This window comes from Lycorma delicatula, chromosome 5 (genome assembly GCF_047948215.1).
Source record: "Lycorma delicatula isolate Av1 chromosome 5, ASM4794821v1, whole genome shotgun sequence".
In the NCBI taxonomy this organism is placed as follows: domain Eukaryota; kingdom Metazoa; phylum Arthropoda; class Insecta; order Hemiptera; family Fulgoridae; genus Lycorma; species Lycorma delicatula.
This window is the reverse complement of record NC_134459.1, coordinates 17,254,036-17,276,758: the sequence shown is the minus strand read 5'-3', so window position 1 is coordinate 17,276,758 and position 22,723 is coordinate 17,254,036. Positions and strand designations below refer to the sequence as shown.

General features: G+C 32.5%; 1 protein-coding gene across 2 annotated transcripts; it reads left to right on the top strand.

Annotated features, from left to right (window-relative positions):
- Window positions 1–2,570: 2,570 nt before the first annotated feature.
- LOC142325838 (uncharacterized) lies at window positions 2,571–18,452 on the top strand. 2 transcript variants are annotated; one of them, XM_075367862.1, is made up of 2 exons: window positions 2,571–2,652; window positions 18,147–18,452. In XM_075367862.1, the coding sequence occupies exons 1-2, from the start codon at window positions 2,622–2,624 to the stop codon at window positions 18,440–18,442; spliced, it is 327 nt and encodes a 108-aa protein (XP_075223977.1). In that variant the 5' UTR covers window positions 2,571–2,621; the 3' UTR covers window positions 18,443–18,452. The 2 variants fall into 2 exon arrangements, 1 of the variants encoding a protein (XP_075223977.1); XR_012756600.1 differs by lacking the exon at window positions 2,571–2,652 and adding an exon at window positions 12,194–12,683.
- The last annotated feature ends 4,271 nt before the right edge of the window (window positions 18,453–22,723 follow it).

Genomic DNA, 22,723 nt, shown 5'->3' with positions numbered 1-22,723 from the left:
AAGGGGCCCAGAAAAAATGGGGGGCGTTGATATGGGTTAGGGGGGGGATGTATAATTTGTAGTATTTTAAATTTCACTAAAATTAAAACCCACCTACTACACAATAACGAATAATTAGTTTATATTTCTACCCTGTATGATGTTATAAAAACTTAAAATACTTAACATAGATTTCGTAGCTATGACGGGGTGTCAAAAAGGATTTATATCGTACTTAAAAAACAAAATTCCTGATGCGATTGCTGTACATTGCGTTATACATCGACAACATTTAGTCGCTAGAAATTTAAGCGAACGACTATTTCAATCATTGCAACATGTCATCAGAGCGGTCAATAAAATCCGAAACAACTCTTTAAATGACAGGTTATTTAATCAGCTTTGTGTTGATAATAATGAAGATTTCAACAGATTGATCTTTCACACAGAAGTGAGTTGGCTATCGAAAGGAAATTGTCCGACTCGTTTTTACAATCTGTTTGACTCTGTCATAGAGTTCTCGGAAAACAAAGACACAGAATCGCGCGAAAACCTCATCGCATCAAAGAATGATATCGCATACCTGACAGACCTTTATACATCGCTTAATGATATGAATCTCCAACTTCAAGGCGATGACTTCAACTTAATAAAAACAAAAAATGTCGTCGCTGCTTTCGTAGCCGAGCTGCTCTTACACAAGAAGAATATCGGCAGACGTGAGTTCCATAATTTTCCCAATTTATCAGTATCCTGCAACAACGACGACTTGCTCGTCTACTGCCAACATTTGGAAATTTTCACAGTGATTTCATCGAAAGATTGCAGGACATTTTGAAATTGGAAATACCAGACCGGGTGTTAGATCCTTTTTCAAATGTCAACATAGCAATATCATCCCGGTTGGAAGAAGAACTTATAGAACCGACAACGAACGAGGAAATAAAAATCAAATACAAAAATGGCTACCGACAATTTTGGCTACAAAGGTCAATTCCGCAGTTGTACCCCGGATTGTGGTCTATCGTTGAAGGATTTTTGATAGCATTCCCATCGTCATATTTGTGTGAACGTGGATTTAGCGCTGTGACAACGCTGCTTACTAAAAAGAGAAATCATTTGCAGGTTACCAAACGCGGCGACTTACGACTGTTTTTGAGTAAAATCGAACCTGATATCAACAAACTTATTAAATATCATCAAATTCATCCGTCTCATTAGATTAGTATAAAAACGAAAACCGATTACATATTTATATTGTTTCTTTTAATTTGATTAAACTATTGGGTTTTATTTGCTCTCACTGGTAAAAATTTTTAGTTTAGAATGTAAGTTTAAACATCAGAACCGACTAATATAACTAAATTAATTAAAGTAATAAAATTGTGGTTTTTAAGTTTTAGGGGTGTATAAAAAATGGGGGGCGCTGAAAAATAATTGATTTTCAAAGGGGGCGGTAAAAGAAATAAGTTTGATAATCACTGATTTATAGTATATGTGTGTCATTGAAGAGCGGTATGAATGTTTCATAATACTTTTATTAATAGTCAAAAATAAAGGGTTTATTAGGTTCAGACTCGCTCAACGTACACCTTAAATATTAAGCTAGTTGTTCAATTATCAGCAAGAAACAGTCAAAAATATAATTTCAGGTGGTTTGCAACAATACAAATAATATACTGGGTCTTCAGGCGTTAGCATATTCACGATGGATAATCGAGTAAGATCAGATCTGTATTAATAGAACTGATTACGAGGTAGAAGTGTTTAACGTTAAAGAAAAGGAATATTTAATAAAAACGGGTAATCTACCCCTCAAGGTAGTTTATTATCATGTCTTGGACTAAATTTTTCGTTAGAGTGAGAAAGAGAGAAAGGAAGAGCACATCTATTGATACAGAGATTAGAGGGATAATACATGGCAGTGAAATATGAACGAGTATATATAAATGTATAAAGGGAAAATAATTATGAAGTCATGATATTTGAAAAACAAATATATGTTGATCTTCAGAGAAAAATGAACAATTAGGTTCAAACTTTGTTTTAAAATTTTTAATTATACTCGATTAAAATTAAATTCAATAAATTAAAAAATCGATTACTTTATTTACTTTGATTAAATTTAAATTATGTAACTTGACCGGATTAAACCAAAAGTAAATTTTAAGGAGTTCACGTTGTGCTATTTAAATTACTATTGCTCAGAGTAGTCTGTAAAACTTTACTAGCAAAAAAACCATATCGGATTACATAAGTATTTTATTATTTAATTTTGGAGAAACAACCGTGGTGGTTAGCACAGGAATAACAACGGTGGGGCAAGGTAGGGTGCTCTTCTACCCCCTGGCTCATTTAGTTAAACAAAAAATTATACATTAATATCAATAAGTTATAATAGTATTAACGCGGTAAGAAAGCATGTTTAAATCGTGGCGGGAGCGGTCTCTAGTGAACGAGTGGGGAATTGGCGGTTCAAGGTCTTGAAGATATAGAGAATGTTCGAGGATGGATTTAGCGGGAAATTTGTAGTACCTTCTACTCCCCGTATAAGCGCTGCAATCTGTGCGAATGAGTCAGTTTAGTGACTTGACGAATTTGAGCTAGTTCAGACCGCAATCCCGTAACAATAGCAATCTAAAATGGATATTACATATTTTTTTAGCACGAAAGGTATGTATCTATATTATTTTCATTTGAGTTAATAAGTCGCAAAACCATCTAATTAAAGCAACCTAAAATGTTCAGGAAACGCGAAGTCTGTTTTTTGGTTTGTAATAATAGTGATTTAGATGTTGTCTTTATTATTGAAATTTTAAGAAAAATCATACGATACTAAATAAGGAAATAATAACAATATACCCACTCTAATAATTTTTAGTAACGATTGAAAATTGTAATTAGCTATTTTTTCAGTTCTCCTAATTAGGTGATTTCAAATTTTGAAATGTTTGATTTTACAAATAGCTCTGCTAAATGCAAATAATGAAATACCATTTTACAGTTACCATACCGTTTAGTTTTATTAAAAAAATACCATCATTCAGTAACAGCCCTGCGGCAACGCAGTGCCAAATACCTGCAGAGACTTGAAAATCATGCAAACCACTTTGCAATTAATCTACTCGATAACAGCAAGGACGTCCAACGGTTGGGATGTGTCCATGCACTCGAATTAGGATCTGCGTAACAGTCTGGAGTCTGACAAGTTTAGTAGTATGGTATTTAATTTCTTTGTTTTTGCAGTTTCTTTTGTTCTTTTTTTCTTTTTACTCTTTGTTATTAATGTTTGTTTTTGTGGACGATGTGATGCTGAAATTATTGTTTTGTGATTTATGACTGAGCTTGAAATTTCATATTGGACTAAGTTTACTTGCAACAATTTATCGTGTATTTCTTATTTTGGGGGTTCCTTTAATGACCCTCTTTCACATGCTTTTGTCAGGAGACTTACTTATGTCTCCGGAGGAGAGCTGATTTTAATTATAATTGTTATCGAAGAAAAAAAAATCCAAAATAATAAAAAACATTAAAGTTCGATAACTAATAATGAACGGTTCAAAATTCATAATAATCCAAATTTTTGTTGTTATCAACTTCAATTACTACAAAAACTAAGGTTTTCAAAACACAATCTTGATATAGAAATTTTTAACTTTAAATCAAAACCAAATCGGTTCAGATTAATTTCATTCTGTGCACAGCTAACATTCTGCTAGATTTGACTATTCTACCATTTTGTTTGTGTTTTTTCTACATATTCACTTGTACACTTTTGTACAAATTGAAAAAAAAAAATGGCATGTTAGATGGTTTTGAAACCCAATAAACCCGTATTTAGGTTAAGAATATTTTTCACGAACAAAAAACGAATTTTTACTGATTTTCAAAACGCTGTAATTTTGTGAAAAGTTATTATATGGAGACGATAAAAAAAAAAAAAACATTTTTAAGGTTGAAGTTTCTAGTAGAGATTCCGTTCAGAATCTTAAATTCTTAATCGCTTTAATTTTTTGGGGAAGTATAGTAGTAGTAGTTATTTCCTTTTACGGAGACAGAAGAGGAAACAACCAGATACGCGAAAGCGATAGCGGCGGAGAAGAAAAATCGAAACAGAATTTTGGTGAAAAATCATGTGGAACTTCGCTACCATCTGGTTATGCTGTACAGAATCAAACGTATTTTGATATCCATGTTATCAAAGTTATAACTTTGCTACGGATGCTGGGCGATTAAAAATAAAATTCAAATACAGCTGGTCGGAGGATTATGCTCCTCAGCTGGCGAACTCCAAAAAATTAAAGGGCATCTTTTGCATTTACTGTGTGTTGTTTCCACCGACTAATGCGATTGATGTTTTGAGTCATTTCATAGTGAGGCCCATTATTCGCTATAAAGACATGCACGAATTCGTGGAATTTCATACATCTCAGTGATAGAAATCGGCGGCCACAGCACAAAATTATTTTATTGAAAATATAGCCGTTGATGTACATCTGATTTCTGTCCACCAGCATGAAATAGAAGCAAACAAGAAAATTGTTGCATCAATCATTTCGACTGTGATGTTTTTTTGTACACGTGACCTACCTTTATGGGGCAAAGAAAATCATGAAGGTGTTTTTGAAGACTTAATCAAATTCAAAATTGACGCTGGTGGCCACATTATATAAATAGCACATAGAAAAACCCCCCTTGTCAACACGGATTCAAAATGAAATAATCTGCCTGTGTGGCGACCTCGTTAGAGACGAAATCACTACTGACGTAAAGAAAGCATGTGCTTACAGTATCCTGACGGACGAGAACAGTGAAATATCACGGAAAGAACAACTTTCCATCGGGATTAGATTTTTTGACGAAGAAAAGATGATCGTGAGGAATTTCTAGGTTTTGTAGAGTCGACTGACATAGATGCAAAATCGGCAGCATCTGTAATTATCAACTTTGTAGAAAAAGGTAGGACAAAACGTGCGTCGGACAAGGATACGATGGGTGTTCCAGTATGGCAGGAAAGGATGGTGGTGTCCAGATAATTATTCGAGAAAAGTATACGAGAGCGTTATACTTTAACTGTGCTAGTAACAACTGGACTTAGTTGTAAACGGCTTCATAGATAGCAGCGATACGAAATACGGTTTCCACAATAAAAGAAATAAAAAGATTCTTCCGAGAATCGGCTCTTCTTCGAAAACACACACCGAATATGCTCTGTGAAACCCGTTAGTATCAAAAAAAAAAAAATTTCGCCATATTCAATAAAAATTATGTGCTAATCGTTATAGCGCTTGAAAAACTATCAACAGACGGTAACAATGCTACGAGAAAAGCTGCTTTTCAAAGTATTATGCTGCTAAAAAATCAGAATTCATTGCAAGTGTTTGTCTCATAGCAGAATATTCGACACTCTTAAACCGGTGGCAAACACTTTTCAGTTAAAAAGTGTGAACTTATTTCAATGTGCAAATCACATAAAAAAATCACAGACATCATGAGAAAACACCTTAGATGTTGAAAGTGGATGTGTTAAAGCAAAGACTGCAACGATCGCCAAGCATCTTTGAACAGATTTCATTATGCGGCGGGTAAAAAATCAGCAGAAACATCGTGCGAATCTCCCAACCCAGACTGCTAGCGAGTTTTGCAGAAAATTTCTAACTATTCCGTACATGCATACATACATTCATTAATAAAATCTCTCGAACAGCGTTTTTCTGAGATGAACTTGCCCGCATTCTCATCGGTAACGCTTGATATGTTTAGTACAACCAATAGAAAGGAAAATATGTACCAAATACCGAACTGAAGGAGATAGAACTAGCTCGCTAGTTAAATAAACCCGATTGTTCTACCCGATCATATAACGTTCTCTACTTATCTCTCTTGCGTAGTCCTACATAACGTGCAATATCGAAAGATCCGTCAGCACCTTACGCGGGGTAAAAACTTGGTTACAATCGATAACGGAATATCGGCTTTTCCATATTTGAATGATATGTCCGTAAAAAAACCAAAAAATAAATTTGAGAAAGAAATTTTGTCAAGATATAGCCAGAAACCTGAAAGGCTATTGGAAATAAGATTTAGACAGGTTTGAACAGTATTGCAATTAATTGTTTCGTTTCTTACTTTTATCCCCCCCCCCCCCCCCATCACTGCTTGGAGAACATTCTGGCTACGCCAATGTTAATATCATTTACTAACCACAATTAAAAACACATACTGAGAACATATTAACTTGAAAAAAAATACAATTTTTAGTGTAGCTTAAAAAGAAATAGATATGATCTGTTGTATAAGAAATTTTGTAAATACATCTTAAAATGAAACAGAAACAACTTTTTTGTTAACATAATTATTTTTAGTTTCTTTATTACCTCAAATTTAACTGAATAAAAAACCTATTTCTTTCCGAGTAAGTTTACATCAGGAATTTACTATACTCTCCCAGTAAGTTTACATCAGGAATTTACTACATACTCTATCTGAAATAAAATGAAATATGATCTTCCAGTTAAATTTTCTCAGCTTTTATTATAAAAAAATTAAAACAGAACATGTCGCTGTCCGATAACACAAAGTAAATGAATTTTCAATTGCAATTTGAATATTTTAACGACTGGGAGAACCTGAAATTTTTCCCTATGCTCTATTAGACTGGGAATTGTATATTTGTTTTTTACACTATTAAGAACTACTCTGTACTGAAGAATAAACGATTTGATTTTGCTGAATGAAAACAGTTTTAAAATATGAAAATTTTATCTAAATTTCATACGTGGATATAACTATAGTTCAAAGTTCGTTAGAAATTTAGATGTTACTGGATAAAACGAACGATTCATACTTCACGAACGACTTATTCGTTCGAACAGTTTATCTAAAATTATATTTGTGTTCGAGGATGAAAAAGGAAAACATTGGGGTAAGAGCCGTGTTAAAAAGTGAACTCAAGAAACAGCTAAAAATATTTAGGATTTTCAAGCTGTTTGTTGTTAGTAGGCTAAATTCATGAACGTTACTTACTCGTAGTTACAGTTGGCAAAAACACTTAACAAAATCTTGCGTAATGAAACAAACCGTGTAATATTTTCACGGCAGGGTACAGGCTCCCTTTTTTCTAGTATAAATAACAAACAACAAAAATCGCATAATTAAAATAAAATCGCATGAACAATACAAATACGGGGATAAAAGTCTGGTAAATAAAAACGTTTAACGTTCCAAGAAATCTTTCAAGTTCTGCATATTGATATGTCCTGCTACAGAAATAGAATTGTAAATCAAAGTACAAATTGCTGTGTAAATCGTAAAATTACCCCCTCCAAAACTAGGAGTACGCATGCGTATTCACCAAGGACAAAATTCAGTCAGCTGCAGAGACGATACAGTCATGGTCATAATTATTGAAAAGTGCTTCTCCGGTTGCACGAATTTTAGGGGGCATATTTTCAATTTTATATAAAGATAATACATGTTATAAAATACACAATTTAAACATAATTACAAGGTAATTTGCGTCTGACTTCTTGTGCTGACGTTGATAGCGCAAACCCAGTTACGAAATAAAATGCGTACGCGCTTTTATTACTTTTCTTTCTTTCTTTCTTTTTTCTGTTTAGCCTCCGGAAATTACCGTTCAGGTTTTACTTCAGAGGATAAAGATGATATGTATGCATGTAAATGAAGTGAAGTCTTATACAATCTCATTTCGACCGTTCCTGAGATGTGCGGTTAATTGAAACCCAACCTCCAAAGAACACAGGTATCCACGATCTAGTATTCAAATCCGTATAAAAGTAACTGTTTTTACTAGGACTTGAACGCTGGAACTCTCGACTTCCAAATCAGCTTATTTGGGAAGACGTATTCACCACTAGACCAACCCGGTGGGTTACAGTTTGTATACTGTGTCGATACAGTTTATGCAATTCGAAATTGGGGGCGTTCAAGCGGTCTAGGAAGGCGATGGCTGATTAAAAATAGGTCAAAATTATATTTTCCTGATATTTCAAACTAAAATTAAATACCTACTAACGAACAGCCGAACTCTATCTAGGTGTTATCCTCGATAAGAATCTTCTATTTAAGGAGCACTTTTAATATTCTGCCAAAAACAATCAATAAATTATTGCTATTATCAATAATTATTGTTTAATACATAGGAAGGAGTAAACAGGTTCATATAGTAGTTAAACCTTTAAAAGCTCTTAATGTGTTTTAATCCATAATATTAAAAAAATTGAATGAGGATAATGATTGCATTAAAACGAAACCCAAATGGAAGAATTATTTTATAAGTTATAATAATTAAAATTAATGTATTAAAAAGATGTTTATGTATCTATGTATGGAGATATTTTATGTCACTAGAAGCCTGCTGTATACAACATTAATACATAAATGACTAGAAAAGAAATCTTTTAACGATCCAATTTTATTATTTAATTTTGATCGCTGCTTCGAAACAATAAATTTCCGTGACAATCTCCAAAAAAAAAAAATTGTGAAAATAGATATTACAGCTAATAACAAGTTTAGATCGTATTTTAACAGTAGGAAATTAATGTTTAACAATGGTCATTACAGTGAAAAGAGATCATATCAGACAATTTCTTTGTAATAATCTACGACAAATCTTCTATCATACCAGAAAGCAGAATTAAGTTTTATGTAAGTTATAATAAATACTTAAGACCCTATGGAATGGAACGTAAAGGTAGCGGGAGTTTCACAATTCTCCCTTCGAATCGCAGAGCCCGGAGAGTGTCCCTTGCTGCTGTATGATTCTGTAATCGGGCGTGTTTAAGAGTTTATTTTTAATGACGGGTCTAAGTTTTAAGGTTTTATTATATTTTATGGACGGATTTATTAGCATTCCATATGAGTTTGTACCAGCGAAACACCCTAATTATGATGCTTCCATGCCACTTTTACTATTACTGACTATTAAAATAGAATTAACAACATTCTTTTTATGGTGTTAAATTTCTGAATTATATAAATTAAGAATATTCTGCAGTCATTTAACATGTACAAATAATTTCAATTATGAAGATTTTAATTAACAAACGTGTAAAATAATTCTTTATCTTATATTGTTAGTCTTTATTGTATGTTTATTTTTCAGTATTATGGTAACTATGAAGATGGTGTGTGAATATTATATTCAAAAGTGTACTTAGCCTTATCCTATACCTTTTATCACCGGGAATTGTTTAATTACAGTTTGTATACTTATTTCTTTTTCCTGTTTAGCCTCTGGTAATTATCTTTCAGATAATGCTTCAGAGGATGATATGTACGAGTGTAAATGAAGTGTAGCCTTGTACAGTTCGACTACTCCTGAGGTGTGTGGTTAATTGAAGCCCAACCACCAGAGAACACCGGTATCCACGATCTAATATTCAAATCCGTGTAAAAATAACCGACTACTAGGACTTGAACGCTGGAACTCTCGACTTCAAAATCTGATGATTTAGGAAGACGCGTTCACCACTACACCAACCCGGTGAATTATAGTTTGTATATACTGTGTGAAGAATTGAGAGGAGAGTGGAGGAAGTGTTAGGAGAAGACCGATTTGGTTTCAGGAAAAGTATAGGGACAAGGGAAGCAATTTTAGGCCTCAGATTAATAGTAGAAGGAAGAATAAAGAAAAACAAACCGACATACTTGGCGTTTATAGACCTAGAAAAGGCATTCGATAACGTAGACTGGAATAAAATGTTCAGCATTTTAAAAAAATTAGGGTTCAAATACAGAGATAGAAGAACAATTGCTAACATGGACAGGAACCAAACGGCAACAGTAACAATTGAAGAACATAAGAAAGAAGCCGTAATAAGAAAGGGAATCCGACAAGGATGTTCCCTATCTCCGTTACTTTTTAATCTTTACATAGAACTAGCGGTTAATGATGTTAAAGAACAATTTAGATTCGGAGTAACAGTACAAGGTGAAAAGATAAAGATGCTACGATTTGCTGATGATATAGTAATTTTAGCCGAGAGTAAAAAGGATTTAGAAGAAACAACGAACGGCATAGATGAAGTCCTACGCAAGAACTATCGCGTGAAAATAAACAAGAACAAAACAAAAGTAATGAAATGTAGTACAAATAACATTGATGGACCGCTGAATGTGAAAATAGGAGGAGAAAAGATTATGGAGGTAGAAGAATTTTGTTATTTGGGAAGTAGAATTACTAAAGATGGACGAAGTAGGAGCGATATAAATCGGCCAAAACTCTGCAACGACACGCGACTTGCAGTTAAGAAATTGATGAATAACGTAGTGGAAGCAACGATTTTAATGGGGCCTTTCAAAGGTGAAGATGTCCTCATTCCTCGAATATCCATAATCCCGACCGATACACCATTTTAATTTAAAAGATTGCAATTCCCAATTCGATTGGCATTTCTCAAGGTCAATCTTTAGAATTGTGCGGTTTAGATTTAGATGCGGATTGCTTCTCACACGGGCAACTGTATTTTGCGTGTTCCCGAGTCGGCAAACCAGATAGCCTTTATATCTATGCATAGTGGAAAAACAAAAAATATTGAATATCCACAAGTATTGCAAAATTAAACTTCTATGAAACGTATGCTTTGTTTTGTTTCTCATTTTTCATCCATGCAACCACAATGATCCACAGCGAAACGTGGCGGGTAGAGCTAGTTTATGATAAATTATATAAATAAAAAATAAATAAATGTAATAATTATTAAATATTAAAATTAAAAGTAATGAAAATATTTAAATAAAAGCGTGGCGTTGTTTTTATAACAATCTTTTCGAATAAGTATTTATAGACATTTGCTGTATTTTAAAATATATTTTTTTGTTTAATGAGGTTTAGTATATGTATATACTTTATTTATCTGTAATAAAATAACTCAAGTTTTAATTCTTCGATGGTTCAATTTACACCGAGATGCGTTCAATTTGACTCGGATTGCAAAGCAGAATTCGAAGATGAACTTCAACTATCTGAGAACACGTACAAAGAAAGCGAGTGGATGCATTTTCCCAGATTGTTAGTTGTAGCTAGCCAGTCTTAACTGGAGAGGTTCCAGCAGACCTTTCCGCCTCCTCGCATCGTTATTGAAAATGAAAATGAAGTTTAATTGTAAAAATAAATGTTGTGTTGTTTTAAATAAATTATAAAAAATGCTAAATATTTTCATTACTTTTAATTTTAAAATTATTACATTTATTTATTTTGTATTTATATTATATTTAATTATAATTTTTTACTTTTTAGAGGGTTTTTCTAATTTGTTTCCTTTTTTTATTAACGTTAATATTAATATTAAAAAATAATTTTTTATATGTAATCAAATATATTTTTGTAATCACAGGTTAACAATTATAAATAAATCAATAATTTAAATTTTAAAAAAAGTTAAAAAAAAGAAGATGAAGTCGGATTTGAACCGATGTGCCTTCCCCTTGTAAGATTCAAATATTTGATTAATTAAAATTTTATTTGGTCATAACTGGAACCAATGAAAAATTGTACAATGAAATAAAGCTCTCGATGAGGGCTTATTACTGCAGTTAAGAAAAAGTCAAAAATCCAATTTTTTGGATTTGGGCTTTTTTGAACATTTTTGGCCAAGTCGATTGCAATCAAAAGGGGAGGTGCACAACTAGATTTTACAACAGCCCTAAATCCAGAATTTCAACATCCTACTGCTAATAGTTTTTGATTTACGCAAGATATATTCGTACGTACAGACCTCACGCCGAAGCTAGTCAAAATGGATTCAGAGATTATCAAAAATGGATATTTCCGTTGAAATCTGAAAACCGAAGTTTTTGGCGATCACATTATTTCCTTTACTTCGTACAAGTAAGTAAAAAACAATAATCGGATGAATGTCCCAAAGATAGAAATATGTTAGTCAAATTTGAAGAAAATCAGTTCGGTGAATATCGAAAAATAAGACCGAAAAAAATTGCGTAAAAGTATTTTATTTTTTTTGTCTAAATGAACTAGTTTGACCTAAAACGTAAAGATTTAAAAAAATATCTGATACTCATCACATGATCCACCGTGTTTCCTTTTTAATATATCTTTATTCGCCGAGAAAATAAAATTGTAACCACTCGATGTGTGTACTGGATGTTGTGTCATTGAATTAATTAATCTGCTATGCGAGCGTAGCAGGTTAATTAAAAAAAATGCAACAGTTACCAAGAAAACAAATTTTGCATATTAAATCAACTATGACGTCAAAACTTCTGAAAAGTGCCAATTCGTTACTACAGTAACGAATTTTGCTGTTTCCAGCAAAAATAAGCTTACGATACATATATACTCCTTCTACAAATTGCGATTGCGGATTTTTGAAAAAATAATATTCTATTTAAGAAAATTTTCGCGTAATTATACAGTTAATTATTTTTCGATATTCTATGTTGTTTACGTAAACTCGTGAGGCAAGAAAAGAGATTATTTTAAAACTACAAATAATTATTGTCATTTGTTTTACTTTTGTGAAAATAAATTCATTAAATATCTGTTAAATTGTGTAAGAGTAAATAATGAAATAACTTTAACATTCAGTATCAGTGGTTTTAACAAAATTTACGAGGACTTTAAATACGGCGAAGGTCAAATAATGCCTGCTTATGCACCAGAAAAACCCCTCACGTATTTTGAATTCATTAGTCCTGATATAGACGCTGCTTATAAGGTAGATATATATATATTTTTTTAGCAAAATTTATCGAAATTATTATTTTTATTAAATTAAAAAATAAATACGTTTAGAAGATAATTAAAAGAAAAATCTATTAATATATTTCAGTTAAAATATTATAAATAAATATATATTTTTAAAAAAATATTCAGCTATTTATATGCTGTAAATCAGTGGCTAAATGGACTGGCGGCAGAAGAATACAACGAGAGTACATTGAAGCCGGTGTATCGCTAAGATAAATAAAAAATATTTATAAAGTTTTCAGAATTAATTTTTTTACAATGAATCGGTCAGATAACCTCTCATAGTTCATCTAGTTCAACAAAATATGTACGTACCTATGTGTGTCGCACTGCTTTTGACCTTATATCTCAGCATTGATAAAACAGATTTTCTTCAAATTTGGCTCAAATATTTCTATATATGGGTCATTCATCCTATAATTTTTTTTTTTAAATTTGGAAGTGGATGGGGGATATTGCAAAAAACGAATTTCGATCATCTTTGATGCATTTTAAAAAAACTTTATTAAAGCCAATTTCTTACATACAATATATATATATATATAAGCGTGACATATTGTCACGATTTTTACTTCGTACAGGTAAGTAATGTAATCGCGAAAAATTTTGGTCTTCAGATTTCAACGGAGATATCCATTTTGAACTCAAAAACGGTTAGCAGTAGGATGTTAAAATTATGGATTTATAACACTTTTGTAACATCTAGTTGCGCACCTCCCTTTTAGATTGCAATCGAAATTAAAATTAAAATTTAATTAATGAAATATTTGGATCTTAAAGGGTTTGTTGTTTTTATTTTTTTTATTTAAAAATATTGATTTACTAAAAAAATATTTAATAGGCATTGCATGATGTATATATGTCATCAATTTGGTGAAACATTTGATTATTTAATATTAAATGAAAATTATAATTAAGAATTGTATTGTTTTTGTATTTTTTTTCTTAGCAAATTCTTATAAAATTTTTGAATTTTATTCAATTTAAAGTTATTGTTGAACATTTTTAATATGCACGAGATTTCCGGTCTTTTTCCAAGATTTCCGTATAAATAAAAGTTAATAATAATTGACTAAGCCGTAATAAGAAAGGGAGTCCGACAAGGATGTTCCCTATCTCCGTTACTTTTTAATCTTTAAATGGAATTAGCGGTTAATGATGTTAAAGAACAATTTAGATTCGGAGTAACAGTACAAGGTGAAAAGATAAAGATGCTACGATTTGCTGATGATATAGTAATTCTAGCTGATACTAAAAAGGATTTAGAAGAAACAATGAATGGCATAGATGAAGTCCTACGCAAGAAATATAGCATGAAAATAAACTAGAAGAAAAAAAAAGTAATGAAATGTAGTAGAAATAACAAAGATGGACCGCTGAATGTGAAAATAGGAGAAAAGATTATGGAGGTAGAAGAATTTTGTTATTTGGGAAGTAGAATTACTAAAGATGGACGAAGTAGGAGCGATATAAAATGCCGAATAGCACAAGCTAAACGAGCCTTCAGTAAGAAATATAATTTGTTTACATCATAAATTAATTTAAACGTCAGGAGAAGATTTTTGAAAGCATATGTTAGGAGCATCGCTTTATATGGAAGTGAAACTTGGACAATCGGAATATCTGAGAAGAAAAGATTAGAAGCTTTTGAGATGCGGTGCTATAGGAGAATGTTAAAAATCAGACGGGTGGATAAAGCGACAAATGAAGAGATATTGCGGCAAATAGATGAAGAAAGAAGCATTTGGAAAAATACAGTTAAAAGAAGAGACAGACTTATAGGCCACATACTAAGGCATCCTGGAATAGTCGCTTTAATATTGGAAGGACAGGTAGAAGGAAAAAATTGTGTAGGCAGGCCACGTTTGGAATATGTAAAACAAATTGTTAGGGATGTAGGATGTAGAGGGTATACTGAAAAGAAACGACTAGCACTATATAGGGAATCTTGGAGAGCTGCATCAAACCAGTCAAATGACTGAAGACAAAAAAAAAAAAAAAATAATTGGACTATTCTGTTTAGTGAACTCTTATACTCTATACGGTTACAAATATTAATTTTTGACCTTATGGTGTAGAATAACCAATTTTTATTAACGGATTATTTGGAAAAAACAATTTATTTAAAGAGAAACCAAGGGATTTTTACTCTAAACTAAAATTTCATTTAAAATTGTTAAATTAATAATTTCAGCAATCGTGTAACTGTCCACTTTTATTTCAGAATAAGTTTAAATCAAGTGCAGCAAAAAATGTGTATATGTAATTTAATAGGCGTACAAGGAAGTCATGTTGTGCCCACATCAGATTTTTTATATTTCTTCTCCGATTATCATAGTAGTTTTGAGAATGGAGATACTCGGAATCGTGTCGACTACCAGTGTTAGAAATGCTAGGAAAGCAGAATACAACGCTCAAATCTATTACAATATATACGTATAACATGCAGAACAATTTTTGAAGGTTTTTTTGTTAATCTTGAATAGTTTTATATATAGATTAATTTATATTTAGATAATACATATAACGTCATAAAAACTGTGTACGTGGTTGTATGACTGCCAGGCGTTGCCGAGAAACTGAGCATTAGCATAATTTTTCAAGTGCGTTGCAGGAATTAATTTGAAATAAATATATAACTGGACGGGCTAAATCATAAGATTTTTTCTATATTTTTTTTAAAATCTTGTCAAAAAATATATAAGCAAATTTTCTACTGATATTTGGCCTCAAGAATTTCCATTCTGATACTTCCTTGATTTTTACTTCCTTGTATAAATTAAAAGATATATTGTGATCGCGAAAAATTTAGGTTTTCAGATTTCAACGGAAATATCCATTATGACGACCCTGAATCTATTTTGACTAATTTTGGCGTACGAACGTACGTATCTAGCATAGCTCAAAAACGATTAGCCGTAGGATCTTGAAATTTTGGATTTAGGACTGGTGTAACATCTCAAACGTAACAAAAAATTCCCAAAATAAAAAAAAATTATGTGAATTTTGGACTTCTTAATTTCAGTAATAAGCCCTCATTGAGAGTTTTTCAACGATATATCATAAGTGGTACTTACTTTCATCGGTTCCAGAGTTATAGGCATATAAAATTTTAATTAATGAAATATTTACTCTTACAAGGGAGGTAATCGGTTCGAATCCGACTTTGTTTTAATTATAATTATTAAATATATTGATATATTAATAATTATTAACCTGCGATTGTAAAAAACCTGTACGATAAATAATAAAAAAAATATGAAAAAATATAATTAGTTATTAATTAAATAAAATTTTATATACTTTTCATTTAAAAAAAATATGTATATGTAATTTAATAGGCGTACAAGGAAGATGTGGTGCTCTCAATCACATTTTTTTTATTTTTTTATATTTCAAACGAGCCTCTGATGTATTGACATTCAATTTTGAATCTAAACTGTATAATTTACGATATGATTTTTACTGAAATGGAATCGTTTCATAAAATCTTTTGTTCGCTTCCGCTTTCAGAAACGAAAAACTAATTTATTCATGTTAAATTTATGGATCAAGGCCCTAAATAGAATATGTTATAAAGTTTGTTCTTTAGTGAATTTAAACGCAAGTATGTAATGTCGTTCTGTACTTTTATAATAAAATCTTTCTACAATCACAGCGTTAATTTAGATTTATATTCGAATTATTAAATTACGCGTAAAACTAGATTAAATAAGTAAATATAGAATCCAGTACATTTCTATGAAATGTTGTTTAAAGTTTTATCGCTCGATTTATATTATATATTAATAATTTTAGTCTATTGTTGCCACGCGAGAGGAAAACAAACTTTTCGTGAAACGAGTTTTTATTGTGCGTTACAAAAAATGAGCGATGCTAATTACGAACAACGTTGTGCAATCAAGTTTTGTGTCGCTACTGAAACGTTTCCAAAATTGAAAAGGGCGTATGGAGATGACTTCCTCTGCCCAAAAACTGCAGCCACCATTGATACAATCTAAAACGTTCACCAAATCGTACTGGACGACCGGGGTTAGAGAGGTAGCAGAGGGTATGGGCATATCTAAAGGACGAATTTTGTCATATATTAACTGAAGAATTGAATATGCGAAAGTATGTGCGCGTTTGCTCGCTTTGGGCCAAAAACGCAAACGAATGAACATTTCTAAGGCTCTGCCGGAACGGTTTCGGCAAAACTTTGTCGGATTTTTTCCTTCAACTCAGAACTGTAGATGAAACGTGGTTCCACAGCTACACTCCTGAGACGAAACGACAGTAAAAACGGTGGACTCCAAAGGGTGAATTTGCTCCGAAAAAGGCGAAGACCGTTCCGTCGGCCGGGAAGGTGATGGCGACTGTTTTTTTTGGGGATAGTAACAAAATTTTGTTTATCGATTATCTTCAGAAAGGTAAACCAATAACGGGACAGTATTACGCATATTGACAAGCTGAAGGCAGAAATTGCTAAAAAAAGACCGCATTTGAAGAAATAAGTGATTTTTCATCAGCTCACACTTCGACATTCGCCGTGGCTAAAATTCACAAATTGGATTTTGAATCGGTCGACTACTACCCGTATTCACTAGATCTGTTCCTAACCTTACAGTTTCGCTTGGAAGAACGAGATTTTCATCTGATGAGGAGTTATCGCATACGTAAACGCCAATTTTGTGGAGAAAGACGCTAGCTGGAAAATGGTGTAATAACCTACAGTCTTTGTGGTTCACATTTTGTAATTTGATGATCAAGATATAGACACCGTTTTTTTGTATTTTAGTTCCTTGTTTATGTAATCGAAAAATTATAGCGGTCACAATTATCGTTACTGTAACTCTTTGTCGATTAAAATACATACATTTTCACGTTTCATATTATTTTTACTGGTTATAAATATTTTTTTTTCAGATCGATCTACTGAAAAAAGGATTCTCCTACGACAATATAATCAAAAAAAATAAACTTATACGCAAGTTTATTGAATATACTTACATCTTATTCAATAATATATATTATTGAAATATTTAAATAATAAATTTAGTAATTATTGCAATTATTTATTATTCAAATAAACAAAACATTACTGTTAATTAGTCGAGTTTAGAGAGTCAAGCGAGCGTAGGTTAAGTTTGGTTGATTATATTTATTATGCTTATATTTTTAATATGTTAATATGGAGAATGTTTAAAATGACCAGTACATAAAACACATATCACATACAAATCATTATAAAACACATCAGAAAGTAACAATCTGGTTGTTACCGCAACCAATTAAAACGGCCAGTATGTTGTAACGGTGAAACATTCTAGTCCTATGTTATTTCCAGGTATTATGTGTATATATATATATATTTTTTTTTAAAATCATTATGCTTATATGTATTTATATTTTACATTAAAATTTACTTATCAACTTTTGTTATAATTTACAGCATATTATGATAGTTTTCTGTCGACAAGTATGACTGGCACAATGTATATTTATGCCACAATATATCGTCAAAATAGAGAAATTTCTAGATCAACCGATTTTGATAGTAGTACTTCCAGAATAGTGGACAGTAGTACCGTAAGACATGTAAAAAAGGTTTTGAACGTTAAGGGAAATGTTGATTTTTTAAAAGTTTTTGAAGCCAATCTTGAAATGAAGAATTTAAAAAAAATATCACAAAAAATAACTATTTATTTTGTTGTTAATTTAATCAAAACTGTTATGAAGGGAAATTAATAAAATTACAGTAATTACTATTATCTCTTTTTTTAAACACACCGCATCTTTTCCTATCCATTTTCTAAAAATAATTTCTGAAAAGCCAGAATGAAATTAAAAGAAAAAAATTAAATGAAATTATAAAAACCCACCGTCAAATATTTATATCGATCGTAATAAAAATTTAGAAAAACTATATTCATTCGCTTAAAGGTACGATAGAAAATCTAATTTAATTATAAAATACTACATAAAAGATTACAATTAAAATCCTGTCCGAAATATTATGTATCTATATATCTTTCAAAATGCTGCTTAACGTGAAATAACAGTTTTTACATATTACACAAAGGCACCCGCTGCTGTTACACTCTCAAAGTTAAGAGGATTAGATAAAAAAAAAATCCCTTTCGGTACGCCGGAAGGCGAAAATAGATTTCACCGGTGCTAAGTAGGGGATGCTGGCTTTTCTTCAGCGAAGGGCAGCCATCAGGATCATCTCGGTTTACCGTACAATATCTGGAAAAGCGGTGGAAGTGATATCTATATCTGGATAGCGGTGAGGTGCCCCGGCTTGATCGAGTTAAGGGCCCGACAATTAACTAGAGTATACGAGGGTATGCCGAAAGAAGAATCAAAACGTCGATTGTTGGATCGATGACAGGTATCGTGGGACGAAGCAACCGCAGGAGCGTGGATAGGGAGAAAACATGGAGAAGCAGACTACTTTCTGACCCGGTTCCTCTCGGGTCATGGGGAATTTGCGTTTTACCTCAGTCGTTTCGATGTCTGTACTGTGAACAAGACACGACTGAATACACCTTCTATGCGTGCGTCAGGTGGACTGACATGAATAGGAGGTGTGGAACGGAAGAATTAACGCCAGACACAACGATCGATTTTATGCTTCAGGGACCCAGAGAGTGGGGGGCAGTACATCGACTAGTGGCCGGCATTCTGACGATCAAAGAGGTGGCAGGCAGAGAATGGGAAGATGAATATTTAAGTCAAGAAGCTGTTCCGTGTCCAGCAATAGGAATAAATAGCATAACTAGAGTACTTAGGTTTAATGTAATTTAATTTATAAGTGGCGCGGAAGAGAATGTAAATAAATGACAAACGGTAGACAACGAATTTAGGAGACAAAACTTCAAAAGATAAAATTTAACAGACAAAACTTAACACGGATAAAAAAATTTAAAAAATTAAAATTTCAAATTCAGTCGATGCGACAATGGTTGCGTGTGAAAAAAGTTTCACACATCTAGCGTACGACAAGCCCCATCATCTTATAATTCAAGTCTGTTTATTGTTAGCTCAAAAAATGAAAACTGATGTCGCAAATTTATTTCCGCTTCAAACCAAGAAGGTTGAACAAAGCGGACTTGAATTATAAGAAGATGGGGCTTGTCGTACGCTAGATGTGTGAAACTTTTTTCACACGCAACCATTGCAAAGGGGTGAGTTACCAAAAGCTGTGTAAATAAAATTTGATGACGAAACAGTAGTTACAAAAACGAAAGTTCAAGGCGGTTGTGTTCTAATTTGTTTCCTTTTTTTATTAACGTTAATATTAATATTAGTTAAATAAAAGTTTTTTTAAAAAATAATTTTTTATATGTAATCAAATATATTTTTGTAATTTTTTTTCGTTTTTTTTGTATTTTTTTTATTACATTTAATAATTATTAACAGTTTCATAAATGTTTTTCGCCCGCGCCCACATTGAGAATGTGGGCAATAAATGACTATAAATAAAGTTCTTCACGACACAGCAATCAAATGAAAAAATAGTCTGATTCATTTTTTTACATTTCATACTGACTTTGTAATCGTTTTTCAATCTATAAAATCTGTCTACAAAAGATAATATTGTAATCGCCTACAGCTTGTAGAGCAGAAAAGTTTTCCTTAAATCAATCTTTTAGTTTTTGATACACAGTTGTTTTATTTGAAGGATCATGAACAGCACTCATTACATCGACACCTTTTCTATCTTTTCTATCTTTACACCTGTATACTGCGATGCCACTGGAACATCACTAAATGAAAATTCAGCCCGGCTCATGGTCTTGTCATTTGGAAGAAAAGGCCTACCCAGAGATCTGAATAGGGGACTAGTTTACCTCCAGAATATTTTACCGAGGAAGCCGCCTCCATCATTGTTATACAAAAATGCAGAGAGCTACATTTTCTTGGAAAAAGAAGCAGCTGTAGTTTTCCATTGCTTTCAGCTGCGCAGTACTGAAGAGGATTGAATGTAGTTGAAATGACCAAAGTCATCCTGACCTACACCCTAAAAACTACTTAAAGAGCTCTTTCAGGAATCATTCCTTAGTCTGGCTCTCAATAGATACCTCTCCGATACGGTTGCACCTTCGGTCCAGCTACTCTGTATCGCTGAGCACTCAAGCCCCCTCATCATCGACAAGGTCTCATGATTCATAGAGGGAGATACAACGTCTCAGGTTACCTAAACATCTCTTACTTAATTCGATTGAATTTTTGAAACTACAAAGTTTTGTTGAAAGGATTTATAAATATAATTAATCATTCGATTGAACTTAATAAACATCTAAGTTAAATGCTTTAAAGAAATTAAATCGGCATGTGTGCTTTGCTTTTATTAGTTCAATCAGTTTACAACCTCACCCCATAGGGGAAGACAACTAGCTTGTGACGATCCAGATCGCCACACCACCCCCTCCATTCCAAGCCCTGATTGGCTTTACCAGGTCATCTTTGTCTGATTTTGATCCTGCCTGATCTTGATTGCGCCTGATCTTGACCCCACCACCCTGCTTATTTTGACCCCACATGATTTTAAACTTACTGCCCCGCTAGATCTTGACCCTGCCTGATCTTTAACCTCGTCAACCTGCTTATTTTGACCCCAGACTGACCTTGACCCTGACTGACCCTTCCTGATCTTGACCCCGCGCCTAATCTTAACCTATACAACCCCGCCTGATCAAATCTCGCCACCCTGTCTGACCCTGGCTGATCTTGACCCCGACCTAATCTTAACTTCTTCCACCCCGCTCATTTTGAACCCCCCCCTTCTTTTAACCTCACCATCCCACTGATCTAACCTGCCTATCTAGCCTCGCCATCCCGCTTGATCTTGACTCCACCATATTTTGCTGTAAGGTAGTGATGCAGTTGAATCTGATGATCGAATTCTGAAAAAAGAATAATAAAAACTATATATATATATATATACGAGACACACATACATATAATATATTGTAACATTTAAGCTCTATGATTGGCAATGTTGTATTAAATAAAGTTTGCTATCAAATAAGACATTAGAGAAGATAGTTTTTATTTTTGGAACGATTAGAAAGTTCTAGTAAGTTTTGTTTTACAATGTATTTGAATATCAATATTATTTTGGTAAGGTTTAGTTTAGCATACTTTTGAAAAAATACTGCAATAGGAAAAAGAGCAAAATCTGGTTAAAAATTAAAGTGACTGACCTTGACCCTGATTGACCCCGCGCCTAATCTTATCCTATACACCTCGCCTGATCTAATCTCGCCATCCTGTCTGATCTTGACCCTGACCTAATCTTAACCTCTTCCACCCCACTTATTTTGACCCCCTTATTTTAACCTCGCCATCTCCCTGATCTAACCTCGCCATCCCGCTTGATTTCGACTCCACCATATTTTGCTGTAAGGTAGTGATGCAGTTGAATCTGATCAAATTCTGAAAAAAGAATAATAAAAACTATATATAATATATATATATACATACACAAGACACACACACACACACATAAGACACACACGCATACACAGTGTGTGTGTGTGTGTGTGTGTGTATGTGAGAGCAAGAACATATAATATATTGTAACATTTAAGCTCTATGATTGGTAATGTTATATTAAATAAAGTTAGCTATCAAGTAAAATATTAGAGAATATAGTTTTTATTTTTGAAACAATTTGAAAGTTCTAGTAAGTTTTGTTTTACAATGTATTTGAATATCAAAATTATTTTGGTAAGGTTTAGTTTAGCATACTTTTGAAAAAATATTGCAATAGGACAAAGAGCAAAGTCTGGTTAAAAATTAAAGTGACAGCTAAAGAAGAAGGCATTATGAACAGAAAGTCTGGGCCATGAATTTCAAAAAAAAAGTATTTACAGAAGCCAATCATCATTTGCACAGAATTATGTCATCATTAAATTCTAAGATTAATTTTATATTAAGAATGGGTTTTTTAATTACTCTCACAAAAGTTTCTTCTTATACCAACATATGTGCACACGGGCCACGAGTTCATGTTATTAA